The sequence below is a fragment of the Stegodyphus dumicola genome, chromosome 5, assembly GCF_044657685.1.
Source record: "Stegodyphus dumicola isolate Sdum_Otavi_A_Nest chromosome 5, ASM4465768v1".
NCBI classification, from domain to species: domain Eukaryota; kingdom Metazoa; phylum Arthropoda; class Arachnida; order Araneae; family Eresidae; genus Stegodyphus; species Stegodyphus dumicola.
The window spans coordinates 163606818-163621484 of record NC_140772.1 but is presented as its reverse complement, the minus strand read 5'-3'; the positions used below and the strand labels follow the sequence as shown (position 1 = coordinate 163621484).

Here is a 14667-nt window from a genome sequence, read left to right as displayed (position 1 = left end):
CAAAAAAATCTTTATTTATTAAAAAGTCCAAATATTAATTACTAGCAGCTTCACTGCCAGCCTTCGTCTGGCTTTTAAATGTACTGGAAAAATGGCTGAAGGGAACACCAAACGTTAAATTTAAAAACTGTGTAGAATTTTACTCTGCAGATCAACTTCATAAAAAAAAAAAAGTTATTGTGTATAACAAAATTACAATGAAATAAGCAATATCCCTTAATACAAATATTAATTATTCTAATAAATAAATTAGTCAACTTCCCTTTGCAAAATCTTGAGAACTCAAATGGTATAAAGTAGGTTAAGAACTTTGTTTCCTAATCACTCAAAACTTTTCAATATCTTACAAACAGTGAAATGAGCAATAAATAACATAAAAGAATACAAAAAACAAAAAATTCTGAAAAGCAAAGTATAATTAATGATATTTTAACTTATATTTTCAAGAGAAAAAAATTACAGTGAAATAAGCTATATCCCTTAATACAAATATTAATTATTCTAATAAAAAAATTAACCAATTTTCCGTTGAAGAAAAAAAATCATGCAAAAATTTTCAATATCTTACAATCAGTGAAATAAGCAAAAAATAACATGAAAGAAACTCAAAAAACAAAAAATTCCGCGCAGTATTTTAATCTGCAGAACAACTTTATCAAAAAAAAAAATCAATAAAAATGTATTACAGTCAAAAGTCGTTAATTCAGACACCCATAATCCGGAATGATCTATAATCCGGACCTCAAAGCTACAAATTTTCTGCACGACGCATGCGCGTAAGACCTTTACGACTGCGAATTTGCGCGTGCGCAAAATACGTTTACGAATGCGCGTTTAATGTATAACGGACGGTATAAGCTAAGCTAAAATTATCTAATTCAGTTAATGTTGCAGATTGCATTGTTCCTTAATCTTCGAATTGGATCCGGCTTATTATTTTTTGCAGACTGTTAGAGCAATTTTATAAAAGTAAGCTTGAACTTTCGATTATATCAAATAGAATTTCTGATTTATATTACTAATATGTAACGGATCTACAAAGCGAAAGTATGTTTCGGAGTCCATTAAACAAAAAGTGGAATTGCTGCAAAAAATAGATAAAGGCATATCCTTTGTTTATCTAAACTTTGTTTATCTTTAACGCCGCGGCGCGCAATGAATTGGAAGTTGATCTGTCAGCACTATCCTTATCTTCAGAGCAGATGTTTTTATTTTATTTGGCTTATAATTGCTTACTAAATGCAGTATTTCATTTCGATGTACTCCGTCTTTGATATGATTTAAATCAAATGCCTCATCATTATAATTCGCTTCCGATAGCGAAGAAAGTAACAGAGGTTATTGAAAACGAAAAAATTTCGCTTGACAAATTAGTCGGTATTCTCGACACAGCAATTATAGGACTTGAACAGCGGAACTTTGTAACTGAACAAGAAATTATGTCTGTTTATAGAATTAAAGAGAATGTATTATCACATAAAAAATGAAGCAACTTAAACAACTTACATTGAAAGAAATGTTTAATAAACAAATAAATATCAAGCTTTTTTTTTTTTTTTTTTTTTTGTAAATTTTGATTTACTTTAGATCATAATTGTTCTTTATTTCGTAAATTACGGTTTCATATTTTTAATTTGTAATTTCTGCATGCCATTTTACCAGATTTAAACTGATGATCTATAATCCGGAATCGTCGAAGTCCCGACGAGTCCGGATTAACGGCTTTTGACTGTATATATATAAAAAAATAACAATGAAATATGCCAATCTTTTAAAAACAGTGACATAAGAAATACGATGAAAAATTGTTGCCAAACCCATATTTCTAAAAGAATAAAACTATTCAAAATGATTGCGATTTCATCAAAAATCGATCAACAACAACAAGAAAGAAAAATTGTTGCCAAAATCACATTTTTAAAGATGTGAGATGTGAGAAGTGTACTCGGAAGCTTCATTTAAAAAAATTTTTAAAAATACAAAATATTATCATTTTTCCAAAATTCTTTTTTCAAAAGCAGTCGCAAGGATGAAAGTTTAACATGTCCAAAAATCAAAGAAAAATAAACTGTGCATTTTTAAAAATAAACTTTTTTAGAAAAAAGTCTGGTTGAAAAGGTGTTAAGCTCACTTTGTTAAATAAATTTGTATTTAATCGATTTATTGAAACACGAAATTCTTTTTAATTTCGTAAAATAGCTAAGTGCTTACGTCTCATCACGATGTGAAAATGGAGTGTGTAGATTAAAATCTCGCTTTCCTACAGCCCGTTATGTCTCAAAATGACGCGATTTTGTCACAAAACATGAAATAAAAAAAATTCTAATTCGAATTTCGAAAAAATCGCTTCGAGGTGCACTGGCTGTTGTCTAGGTGCACCTATGTACCAAATTTCGTAGCCGTTAGTCTAATAGCTTACGCACAGCACGAACGAAAGACACACAGACAGACTCTTTCTTTTATTATATGTAGAGATAACCATGTCTCAATTTCTCTGTTTCATTTACCAATGTGTCCGCTGTTAACAAATACATGAGAAATACTTAATTTGTGCAAGAAAAACTATACAAGCAAGCCTGGTAAGGCAAATTTATAGCATTTATTTCCCCTTTGCGTCGTCTCACCTAATTGGTGAGTTTAATTCTTATCTTTTTTCAATCTGTAATCCTCCTTCTTACAACTACCTCTTTCTGTCATTTTTCGCAGAAAGAAGTCTTGAATTCAGGTATGTTTTTAAATTTCATCATTTTGTTGTTATAAATTTTGTTCATAAACTGACCCAATTTGAATCATTTATTATCTTTATTAAAAAAATAATTGCTCTTACTTCCTTTTTAAAGTTATAACTCTTCAAACTAAGAAGGTTCACCCATAAAAAAATTGTAAATATGTTGACTAATAGCAATTCGCTATTTATTTTAATGCTGTAAATTTGTCTTACCAGGTTTGCTTGTATAGTTTTTATTACAGTATTTCTCATGTACTTATTAACAGCGGATGCATCGGGAAATGAAACAGAGAAATTGAGACTTGGTTTTAATTAATATTTGGATCTTTTTAATAAATAAAAATTTTTTTGACGATTAATCTCAATTTGCTTCCTGTTTGACAAAACGCGTTCTGGAATTAGCAGAGTTCGAAGCTCACCATGTATTTCTCTTGAAAAGTCCATGGAGATATTTAAATTAGGCTAATTTTCCATTTACCGCTGCTTTGTTATTGTTTTTGTAGTATTTTTTCTAATATGTTTTGTGATACTTTAAACTGTATTCTACATGCATATTAACTTTACAGTTTGAATCAAGTTAAGCTTTCACCTTTTTCTAATTTTCTTTATTAGTATTTCATATGTATTGTGTTTTTACATTATGAATAACAATTGGATCTTTACTTTGTGTTTAAACTACTTTGCAATGGAACCGCAGTATCACTTTAGCTCATAGGCAGTAGCTTGAAGAATTTACTTTTTAATATTATTTCAAATATTGCAGCTCAATGCGTAAAATTCTTGACCTCACAGGTCTTTTTTGAGTTTAGTTACTTTGCCTTTCTTCCATTATATATATATATATATATATATATATATATATATATATTTGGCTTCTGTTCTTCTCATGTACACAGAGATTTATTTTTGCTAAAAAATATTCAGAGAAGTGCTCAAATTCAGCATCATGCAGAACCTCAACAATTCATGATCATCCAAGAACAGCTGAAATTTCAAGTTGTAAAAGTAGAAGAGGGTAAGCTTAGCAGTTTCGTCATTCATTATAATAATGAAGGATGTAATGATGATCTTCGTTATGATGAGGCATATGTACAAACAAATGTAGTCAATGCAAAAAGAACTACTAGCTAGAAAAATGGTCATTTAATTTCAAAAGTGCAGATCCACATATACTCGCACATGTGTTACATGCATACCTGTATTGCCATGTAAATACTTTTTGGCTACAAAATGCATTGCCTCATTTAATACTTTTTTGCAGCTTTTCAGTGGAGTTGCAGATAATCTAAAAATACCTTTTTTTTCCCCATCTGTAGTGAGAGAGATTTTCGCCTAAAAAATTTTAAAATCGCATTTTTTGTGGACATCAAATATTAGTAACTTTTCAGTCTATAACTAGGCTTTTATTATTTCTGTTAATTAAAGAAGTCTCACTTACGGCTTGTTGTTATGTATACTTTGAAAAAAAAAAAAAAAAGGCCTTTTGAAAACGAGAGTGATATTAATACCTTACTGTGAATGATAATGAAATATGATAGCACAATTTATATCTTGTTTTACTTCGGTGTGGGGGGGGGAATTGAGTTTTGTAGATGTACATATGTTGTATGTGTTGTTATATACATGTATGTATGGCATTTATGTTGTGTTCATTATATATTAGGAATAATATTTTATGATTTTAAAATTCTAAGCATGCTGTAGTAAATCCTATGCAGGCTCAGAAAATCATTGTATTGAACATGACTGTTAAAATGGTTCTCTGTTTTGTTTATAAAAAGCAACTTCTTTAAATCTAGCATTCTTTTCTGTTAATTGTAAAAAGTCTTCGCCTTAGCTGTTAATTTTATGTTCATTTTTTTTTTTTTTTTTTTTTTTTTTTTTTTTTTTTTTTTAAGTAGGAGAACCTGAATGCTTTTTATAAGATTTTGTAAAAATAAAAATTATCCAAAACTAATATCTGACAAGATAGTATGCATGTCTTTTGTATACTGCACATTTGAAAATTACTTCAGTTTCATTCATTGTGATTTATTTAGCAAAGTTACTAAATCATTACTGATTTCTGTGTATCCTACAGTCTAATTTGTAGATGCTGATGCATAGGTAACCGATTGTAATAATTATAATTTTTAATATTTGTTTCATTAGCATAGCAGTTCATAAGATTTCTGACTATATGTAATGTCTATTTCAGGAGCTATACCAGAGAATTATCCAATACTTGTATTAGATAATCGTACAAATGTGCTTTAACGCAATATTTTTTAATCTTATGTGTAGTATGTTATCCAGCACATCATATTTTGATGTACATAATCCAATTCGCAGTATATTGAAGAGAGTCCTAAAGAAAGTGTATCATACTTGATGCTTTATTGACTGTGTTGATATATTTCAAACAACTGAAGCCCATACATTGACTTTAACTACAATATATTGTGTTATAAAAGGAAAAAGTGACTGTAATGGCATATCATGGCTATGTTCTTGTTCTTAAACAATATAAATAATCTGGCAATGGTTTTTGTCTTTGCTGAAATAATCATTGAAAGATGGAGTTTCACATAAACAGCTCATCCATTCAAACTTAATGTGCTGTCATCCAGTTCCTCAGTGCTGAAGGATGTCAAGATGCTAAGGTTTTTTTGTCAGACGAAGAAGTGTATGCATGCAGCTCGGAAGCATCAGTGGTGGATTGGGGAATAATGCTTAGAGATGAACTAGTGAATATTTCCATACTGGTCAAGCCCATGTTCTTTTGCAAAGAACAGTTGTACAAAAGTGAATGAGGCTATTCATGTGAATAGACACCTTAGTATTTGATTCATAATGGATCAATTCAGAATGAGTTACAGGACTGTAAAATAGATTATGAAAGATTTAGGATATCACAGAGTGCTTTCATAGATTGAAGTGATGGCTGTGGTTACTTTTTCTGAATAAAAGATGCTTAACACACTTATCATAGATGTCTATACATGATGTGTAAAGTGTGGTAAAATGCAATTATTATTTTCAAATATATTGACTCTGGGTGGATTTTCATTGATCACTCCAAATAGAATTGGATAATCTTCTGAAGGCTGAATCAAAGTAAGACCAATTAATATTTTTTGAATTCTAAATAAAATATCTTGACAATTAGTATTTTTTATATCATCATGTTTTTAACATTATAATCACTATTAGTTAAAGTTTTATGTATGTGTGTATTATTTTACTTTTTTTTTTTTTTTTTCTCCTTGTTCTTGTTGTTTGGTTTTTTATTATTATTATACTGCTTGTTTTGGCTAACTGTAAAAATATTTCCGTTTGTAAAATTTATTACACATTAATTTCATTTGTTACAAGAAGTTATCATTAAGTGCAGCAGTTCATTGAGCTTACTTTGAATTTGGTTTATAGTCTAACTTCATTTGGAGTTTATTATCATGTTATTCTGTTATCATGTTATTCATCAAGTTTAACAGGAGTGATGTGTTTAATGAAGATAAGCATTCCTGATATAAATGGATGTTATAAAATCTGGGAGTCTTGTATGTGTATACAGCTTTTAACAATTAACGGTCTAAATCTTCTTATCTTAAAATCTTGTATATTTTCTATATGAAAATTTTGATAATTATATAAAAAATGCAGAAGTTATTTATAAGGAAAATGCTACTTTAGGTGAAAAGTACTTAACAGTTTAGAAAATTAATTTGTGATTTTATGCACACAGTTATATATATTTTTTTTAATTTTGAATTAAGAATAGAACTTATCCAAAAATGAAGTAAGAGTCTTAAAACAGTTGTTGATAAATTTAAAGAAAGATTTAGTTCTTATATTGAAATTTGGTCTTTTTTCAAAATTAGATCAAAATATAAATGTTGACAAATATTTTGATATTAAATATTGAGAAATAGTCATACTTTTTTAAAGTGCAAACTTCTGAAGGAATTGTTTCATAGCTGTGGCAAAGTGTAAAATTATGTACATTTAGAAAAATATATTTTGTATTATATAGTATGATTTTATCATTCTTAAATAGACCCTAAGCAGTTAGCATAATTTTGCAAATAAACATTCAGCCATTGTAATCCAGATTTTAAAGTAGTAAGTTGTTTAATTTATTTACTATGCTATTTGATTTTTATTGTGAAATTGCATTTGCATATTTTCAAGAATTTTCAAAGCTCATTTGTACTTTTAAAAGAAAGTTTTGGTACTTCCTTATCATAGTGGCCCACAGGGCTGGATAAAGGGCGATTGGGCCCTTTATCCGGGTTTATATTTTATTTATATTATATATATATATATAATGATATATATATATATTCTGAATTTGAATTTTATTTGAATTTTATTTAAATATTTAATATATAGAGAGGGCCCTGCACCTATTCGATTTGGGCCTGGTGGCCCCCAAAATCTAATCCCGAAACCAAGATGTTACCTACAGTGAGATACATGGCAAGATTTCAACAAGATGTCTTGGTTGATTAGCGATTCAGTCTTGGGGGCCTGCTATAATAAGGAAGTACCAAAGTTTCTAATTAACTTTCCTTCTCGTTCTGTTGCAATTAATTTAGGAAATTAACCAAAATTTTACGTAAATAATTATCATAGGTGATTTTACAGATATCTATTAGGATGGAAGAAATTATACAGGTGGATAACAATATTGAATTCAGTTTTTTTAAATGGTTATTTTATTTAATACTTTTTTGAAATTGTTTGATACTTGTTAAAATATTATTTTGTTACCTAATTTATCTGAATTCATTGATGGTTTATAACAAATTAATACTTATTCTTTTCTGAATTTTTTTTCTTACTAAATACACAACTTATAATTTATACTACTGTCTGCTTAAATCAGAATATGATGCAAGCTGATCAGTGTTTAAAATTTGTGTTTAATGTTTTATATTTCAAAAACAGCTTAAATTGAAAGCATGTAATGAAATATTTACATATATTATTTAATTTAGTTTTTGTTAATTTGATTTACCAGTCCTGGAGAAGGTACAAGGACAAAATAACTGCATTAAGCTTAAGCTTGTTGTAATATGTGAATAAACATTTATGACAATGCTCAGTCTGTAGAAAGCAAAAAGTGTGACTATTGCAAAAGGAAGCTGAAATGCTTCTTGATCCATCAGTATCACTAAGGTACTGAAAAATTAAAATAAGATTACAAATGATTATGGTAAATATGCTTTAAAGCTACTCATAATTTTAATACTTATAAAAAATTACTATTGAGGTAACTCATAAGTTTTTTTTTTTTTTTTTTTTTTTTTTTTTTTTTTGAAAAAATCTGAAAAAATGATTGTAACTTAAAATGCTGCATTGTTACTAAAACTTTAGGGAATTGAAAATTAACATTGCCAATGTTGCATTATGCAAATGAGCCAACGTTGCATTATTTGCAAATTGTATAATTGTTGAAATACTGCAGTTTAAAAAATTAACCATGTTAAACAACCATTGTCTCAAACTAAATTCACAGTCCATGTCTAGTTCTCCTGTTCTGTTCTATCTCATGTAATATCAAAGATAATGCTACATATATGATGAGATACATGGTAAGATATTTTAGATAATCATTAATTGGCCTTGCCAAATAGACTGTACCTATTTGAAACAGTCAAAAAGTATTGATATTAACACTTCAAAAAAGATTTTAAAAAATTGTATTGCTTCAAAATTACTTAATTCATGAAATTTGAATACCAGAATTATGTGACGAATGATATGAACTCTGAAGGCTCCAAGTCAATAAATTAAACTTCTGACTAAAGAATATTTTTTAAAAGGAAAGTGAATTTATAAAAATGTATGGGCCATAACCTTTGTATATTTATTTGCAGAAAATATTACTTTTCTTTTGAGGAAAAATAAATTCATACAACTGGCAATAGTGATATTAAAAAAGGTGTACATAAGGGCAGAGCTTAGCATTTTTATTTGTAGGAGAAAAAAGAAAAAGTTGTTCATTTGCAAAAAATTTAGATGATAAAATTAATAATGTAACAGTCTATGCCATGAGTTTGGTACAGATTTAGTCACATTCTCTTTGAGTGCAAACAGGTACAGGCTCCTTGTCGTCAGGAACAAAAAAAATCTGCAACTGGAAAGCTGTGAGTGCCAATGGTCATATTTATACTCCACAGTAAAACAAACAAGAAGTAGCACCATCTGTCAACAAAAATAGTAATGAAATTAAAACATTAGTCAATGGAATCTTAAAAGCATTAGGAAGGACTGGATTGGATTTAAAGTCATTAACTAAAGATGTGAATGTGAAAAGCTTCATGAAATTCCAATTTACCAATTGAAGCTTTCTGAATAACTTTTGCCAGACCCAAAGTCAAGATTATGATTAAATTTCCAGCAATGATTAGCTATCAAAGACTTGTCTGTTTCGCCTTTTTAGACAGAAGATTCGTATTTCTTGACATGAAAATTTGAAATTTCTATTAGTTTGGCCAATGTATCTCAAACAACACTGACATGATATGCTATGAATTCCCCAAGAATTAAAGTCAGAAATGGAATCTTCAAGAATTGAACCATGGATTTTATTGATAGAAAAGAAAATGACTTGGAAATTGAACTTCTGGAGAATCTTCGTAATTGTGTAACTGCTTAAAGGTTGAAATAGAAGCTCAACAAGGTTATAATGTTATTTCTAATAGCAGAATGTCTTGGTATGCTGAAAAATTTTTAAAGGCTTTATCAATGACTGCAAGAGAAAAGCCCTTGGTCGATGGGAACTGATCTCAAAGATTCTAACAACTTTAAGAGTAATTAAAATTTTTTGCTTAGCCAATAGCATGGGGGGATAAACGAAAAACTTTTTATGGAAATAGTAAAGAAGATTCAAATTCATTGTGAAAAAGTAATACTAGTAGAGAAGATTCAGATTCATTGTGAATTACAAGAATATCAAGGAAGGGAATTGTCAGATACAGTTTCAAAAATGAACTGGATGGCTGGATAAATCGAATTCATAATAAATAAAATCTGTGATAAATCTTCTTTATTACCATCAAAAGTATGAAAGTATTGTCTGTAGCGAATCCAGAGATGAAAAGATAGTTTCTCAAATAATTTGAGTGCATGTAAAGTTCAACAAAACATTACTGAGGGGATTACTCATAGCTTCTGTTTTCCATCTAGATGATATAGGAAATGCCAATATAGGAGGGCTTCTTATTAGGGTGTTGTTTGTTGATCATCTTGGAAAAACTACGCAAAACACTTAGTTAAAATTGGCATGAAAAGTTTTGGGCAAAATAAAACAGACGCAGTTTGCTCATTCTGAGATGGCCAACCCATGGTTCTGAGTGATTGGGGTCTTCTGTAGAAGTGGCTATCTTAGAGAGTGAATGTTGAATACTGATGCGTATGTAGCATCTCAGAAGTAATTTTCACTTTCACAGATGGTCACCCTAAGAGGGTTCACTCTGTTTTCATAATTCTGTTCATTTGTACTTATCTGGCAAGTCATAAAGACCATAGATAAGATTTATTTGAAATACCCACTTTTCATACCTATAGGAAACAGCACCTGTAATGTCTGTTTATCATTATATGCTGCCGTTTATCTACTTGTACATTTGAAATACAGAAACTAAAAGTAAGATATGGATGTTCTTAAAATATTTTTTTAACTCATTGCCACTTATTAGAATAATAATCACTGATTTCATAAATATCAATTCTGTGTAAATTCACATAGCAGTTACTATTTCTGAAATTATTACTATTTCATTGGAGTTGGACTTTTAAATAAAGACTGAAAAATTATGATTAGAAATGAAGTTTTATACGTAAACTGATGCATTTTAGATTAGTGAATTTATTAAACTGACACATATAAAGCTATCATAACATTGATTTAAGTCCCATTTTCTGTTCTCTGCATATAGTCTCATAATTATGCATGTATCTGTGTTTTAAAAAATCAATAATTTAACGAGCTGAATAAAAAATTACAATTATTAATGTTTAAATAATAGTATGCAATCTGTTTTCAGTTGTATCTTTTCTACGATATCAGTCCTTTTGAAAATAATTTTTAATTGAGTCAAAATTTTGTTTCATTTTATACTAATAGTGTATTTTCATTTAATGATTAAGTTTTTATTTTCTTACTTTGTTATTATTTTTTTAAGTAATAGTCCATGGTGTTCAAAAAATAAATTGGTGGTGCATTATGAAGAATTGCATTAGGGAACGACCAACACATGTTGATTAATTTAAGTCTAAATGCTGAATTATTATATTGTCTCATACATGTTTGTTAATCATTCACTTTATGCACATATCTAATCAGGTGTAAAATGTTTAATTTCAAGATTGAACTATGAAGAAGAAGAAAATAGTAAATCTGGATCACCTATTGAATCATTCAAGTGAAAATATATGTGTCACATTGCTATGATACTACATATCATGGAAGCAGTTACAAAGGACATGCTGAAATATATGCAAGAGAATGTCCCTCCAAAATGTCCTATGTGCAATAAAGATTTTACTCAAGTAAGTCCGAGCACTTATTTACTAGCAAATGCTGGAAGAAAACCTCATATGTGCTCTTTGTGTAAGTAAGGCTGATTTGAAATATCAACAGTTTTGTAATATTCACTAAGAAATGAAGTAAAAGGTCATTGCTTGCACTTACCAAATTGGTCCTTGTACAATATCATTTTTGTTTACTCCCTTAAAATGCCCTCTTAAAAATCATACCCATCTTTTCTGTCCAGCCCAGCATTTAAAAATTGTACCAAGACAGTCTCTGATTTATTTTGTATTTTTATATTAAAAGAAATCTTATTTCCCTAATTGACATGTAAAGAATAGTATTCAGACAGTTTTGGTTGTCTATCTTGTATGTACAGGGTGTTTTATATTGAATGGGACAAAAGCATACTTGTGAATGTTGTAATTACTTGATAAATGCTGTATTATTTTGATAAATTAAATTTACAGTGAAGCTATAGTTATCCAAGTTTCTGTAGATATTCCATGTGTGCCCCTCTGGTGACATTGCAAATATCTATGCAGTATTCCAGTTCCTGCCACTCTCGTGATAGAATATCGTGCATTAATGATTCGAACACTGCAGTTATTCACTAAAAAATCAAATAATGAAGAATCTGCATAAATGTATGTATGTTTCTTGCGCAGCCCAACTAGTATAGTGGTTAGCCTCGCTGACTGCTGTCCCGAAGGGCCCAAGTTCGAATCCCCGAGAAAACATGGATGTTTATAACTGTATAGTGTTGGTGTGGCATGGCAGCACTCTAAATATGTGGTGAGCCGAAAGTCCTCTCATGTGGTTTGATGGGAGGGGAGAGCCTCGGACGCGTCTCCCTCCCCGGGTGCTCTCTATCGAAATTGGGGGCGGAACTAAGCTAAATCGCACTGTCACCTGAATGGTAAGCAATGCTGTTGCCAACGGCATGCCTGATCTAGTGCTCCTTGCCATGAGCAATTTCGTGGGGTTGAAGTGACAACGTCAGACAAGTGAGCATAAGCAACAACAGCATCACATGTAAAACATAGTATTCAGATGGTTTTGGTTGTCTATCTTGTATGTACAGGGTGTTTTGTATTGAATGGGATAAAAAAGCATACCTGTGAATGCTGTAATGACTTTATTTTGATAAATCAAATTTACAGTGAAACTATAGTTATCCAAGTTTCTGTAGATATTCCATGTGTGCCCGTCTGGTGACATGGCAAATATCTATGCAGCATTCCAGTTCCTGCCACACTCATGATAGAATATACTATGTTAATGATTCGAACACTGCAGTTATCCACTGCCTCAGTTGCTGTAAATCTTGGGAGAATGGAGGCATGAACACTTTGTCTTTAACAAAATCAATAGTAAAAAATCACAAGAAGTTAGAGCTGGGGATCTCGGTGGTAATACAGTCAAAAGTCGTTAATCTGGACTCGTCGAGACTTCGGCGATACCGGATTATCGATTTTTCCGGATTATAGATCATCAGTTTAAATCTGGTAAAATGGCATGCAGAAATTATAAAATTAAAAATATGGAACCGTAATTTACGAAATAAAGAACAGTTATGATCTAAAGGGTATCAAAATTTGCAAAAAAAAAAAAGCTTAATATTTATTTGTTTACTTTATTGAACATTTCTTTCAATGTAAGTTGTTTAAGTTGCTTCATTTTTTATGTGATAATACATTCTCTTTAATTCTATAAACAGACATAATTTCTTGTTCAGTTACAAAGTTCCGCTGTTCAAGTCCTATAATTGCTGTGTCGAGAATACCAACTAATTTGTCAATCGAAATTTTTTCGTTTTCAATAACCTCTGTCACTTTCTTCGCTATCGGAAACGAATTATAATGACGAGGCATTTGACTTAAATCGTATCAAAGACAGAGTACATCGAGATGAAATACTACATTGAGTAAGGAATTATAAGCCAAATAAAATAAAAACATCTGCCCTTAAGATAAGGATAGTGCTGACAGATCAACTTCCAATTCATTGCATGCCGCAGCGGCGTTAAAGATAAACAAAGTTTAGATAAACAAACGTTAAAGTTTAGATAAACAAAGGATATGCCTTTATCGATTTTTTGCAGCAATTCCACTTTTTGTTTAATGGACTCCGAAAGATACTTTCGCTTTGTATATCCTTTACATATTAGTAAATATATATCGGAAATTCTATTTGACATAATCGAAAGTTCAAGCTTACTTTTATAAAATTGCTCTAACAGTCTGCAAAAAATAATAATCCGGATCCAATTCAAAGATTAAGGAACAACGCAATCTGCAACATTAACTGAAATAGATAATTAGATAATTTTAGCTTAGCTTATCCCATCCGTTATACATTAAACGCGCATTCGTAAACGTATTTTGCGCACGCGCACACGCAAATTCGCAGCAGTAAAGGTTCGCAGCGGTAAAGGTGCGTCAACGCGACGCATGCGCAGAAAGTTTGTAGCTTTGAGGTCCGGATTATGGGTGTCTGAATTAACGACTTTTGACTGTAGTATATAACAATAAAACAATAGTATATCATTTAGCGCAGCACAATCAGCCCAGCAATGGAGTAGACTATAGTTTGGGTACTGGCATATGTTTTTATGACAATGTGATAGAGCACCATCTTTCTGCAGAAGGAAGCTGGGAATCACTTTCTCCAGCTGAGGGAACATCACTCTAATAGCATGTTTTCATAAATGCACCCGTTAACTAATTTTTCGATTAAGAAAAAAAAAAATCACAATAAACACAACTGTTAGAAATCATGCCAAAAACGTTCACCTTTGAAGAATCAGGCCCATGTTCCATTACGCTGTATAGATTTTCAGTGTCCCCAAATCTTAAACTATACTGACTAACTTTACCAAAAACGTGAAAAGTGACTTCATCCATAAACACAAGTGTGTTCGCGAAATCATCTACCTCCAGCTTATTTTGCAAATTATTGCAGAAAGTTTTACGCAACGGTTTGTAGGAAGGTTTTTAACGCCTGCAGGTATTGTACATATTTCTGTCAACACATAAAATTAAACATAACATTAAAATTTAACATATGTGCTGTTACATCATGAGGCACATTGAGAGAACTAGCACGAGGCATTGATTTTGACGGACTTCGAAAAAACATTTCACGAATTTTTTCAACTGCTTCAGTTGAGGCTGCTATTCGTGCAGGGCAGGTTTTCTTACAAAGCAGACCTTGTCCTGAAATTGATTCACCCGCTGTTTTATGTTGTGACGATGCATTGGTTCTTTACAAATTTCATTTGAAAATGTCATTGAACAATGAAACAATGATGTTATGGCATATTGAAGTTCCATAGTATACTTTCTCATGCATTTACAGGGCCATTTTGATTAACTGTGCCTCTAGCTTAGATTTCATAACCATTTTGCTGGTGGCATAT

The 14667-nt window shown here is 30.5% G+C and overlaps 1 protein-coding gene across 3 annotated transcripts in view; it reads left to right on the top strand.

The window, feature by feature from the left end:
- The first annotated feature begins 3459 nt into the window (after nucleotides 1-3459).
- Nucleotides 3460-14667, top strand: part of LOC146997316 (uncharacterized) — a 49853-nt gene continuing 38645 nt past the window's right edge. For 2 of the 3 annotated variants that reach the window (XM_085817331.1, XM_085817330.1), the window contains exons 1-2: nucleotides 3460-5824; nucleotides 11083-11266. In XM_085817331.1, the coding sequence (XP_085673457.1) occupies nucleotides 11150-11266 (117 nt within the window). In that variant the 5' untranslated portion in view covers nucleotides 3460-5824; nucleotides 11083-11149. The remainder of the gene's footprint in view (nucleotides 5825-11082; nucleotides 11267-14667) is intronic. The other variant, XM_085817329.1, reaches the window with a different exon arrangement.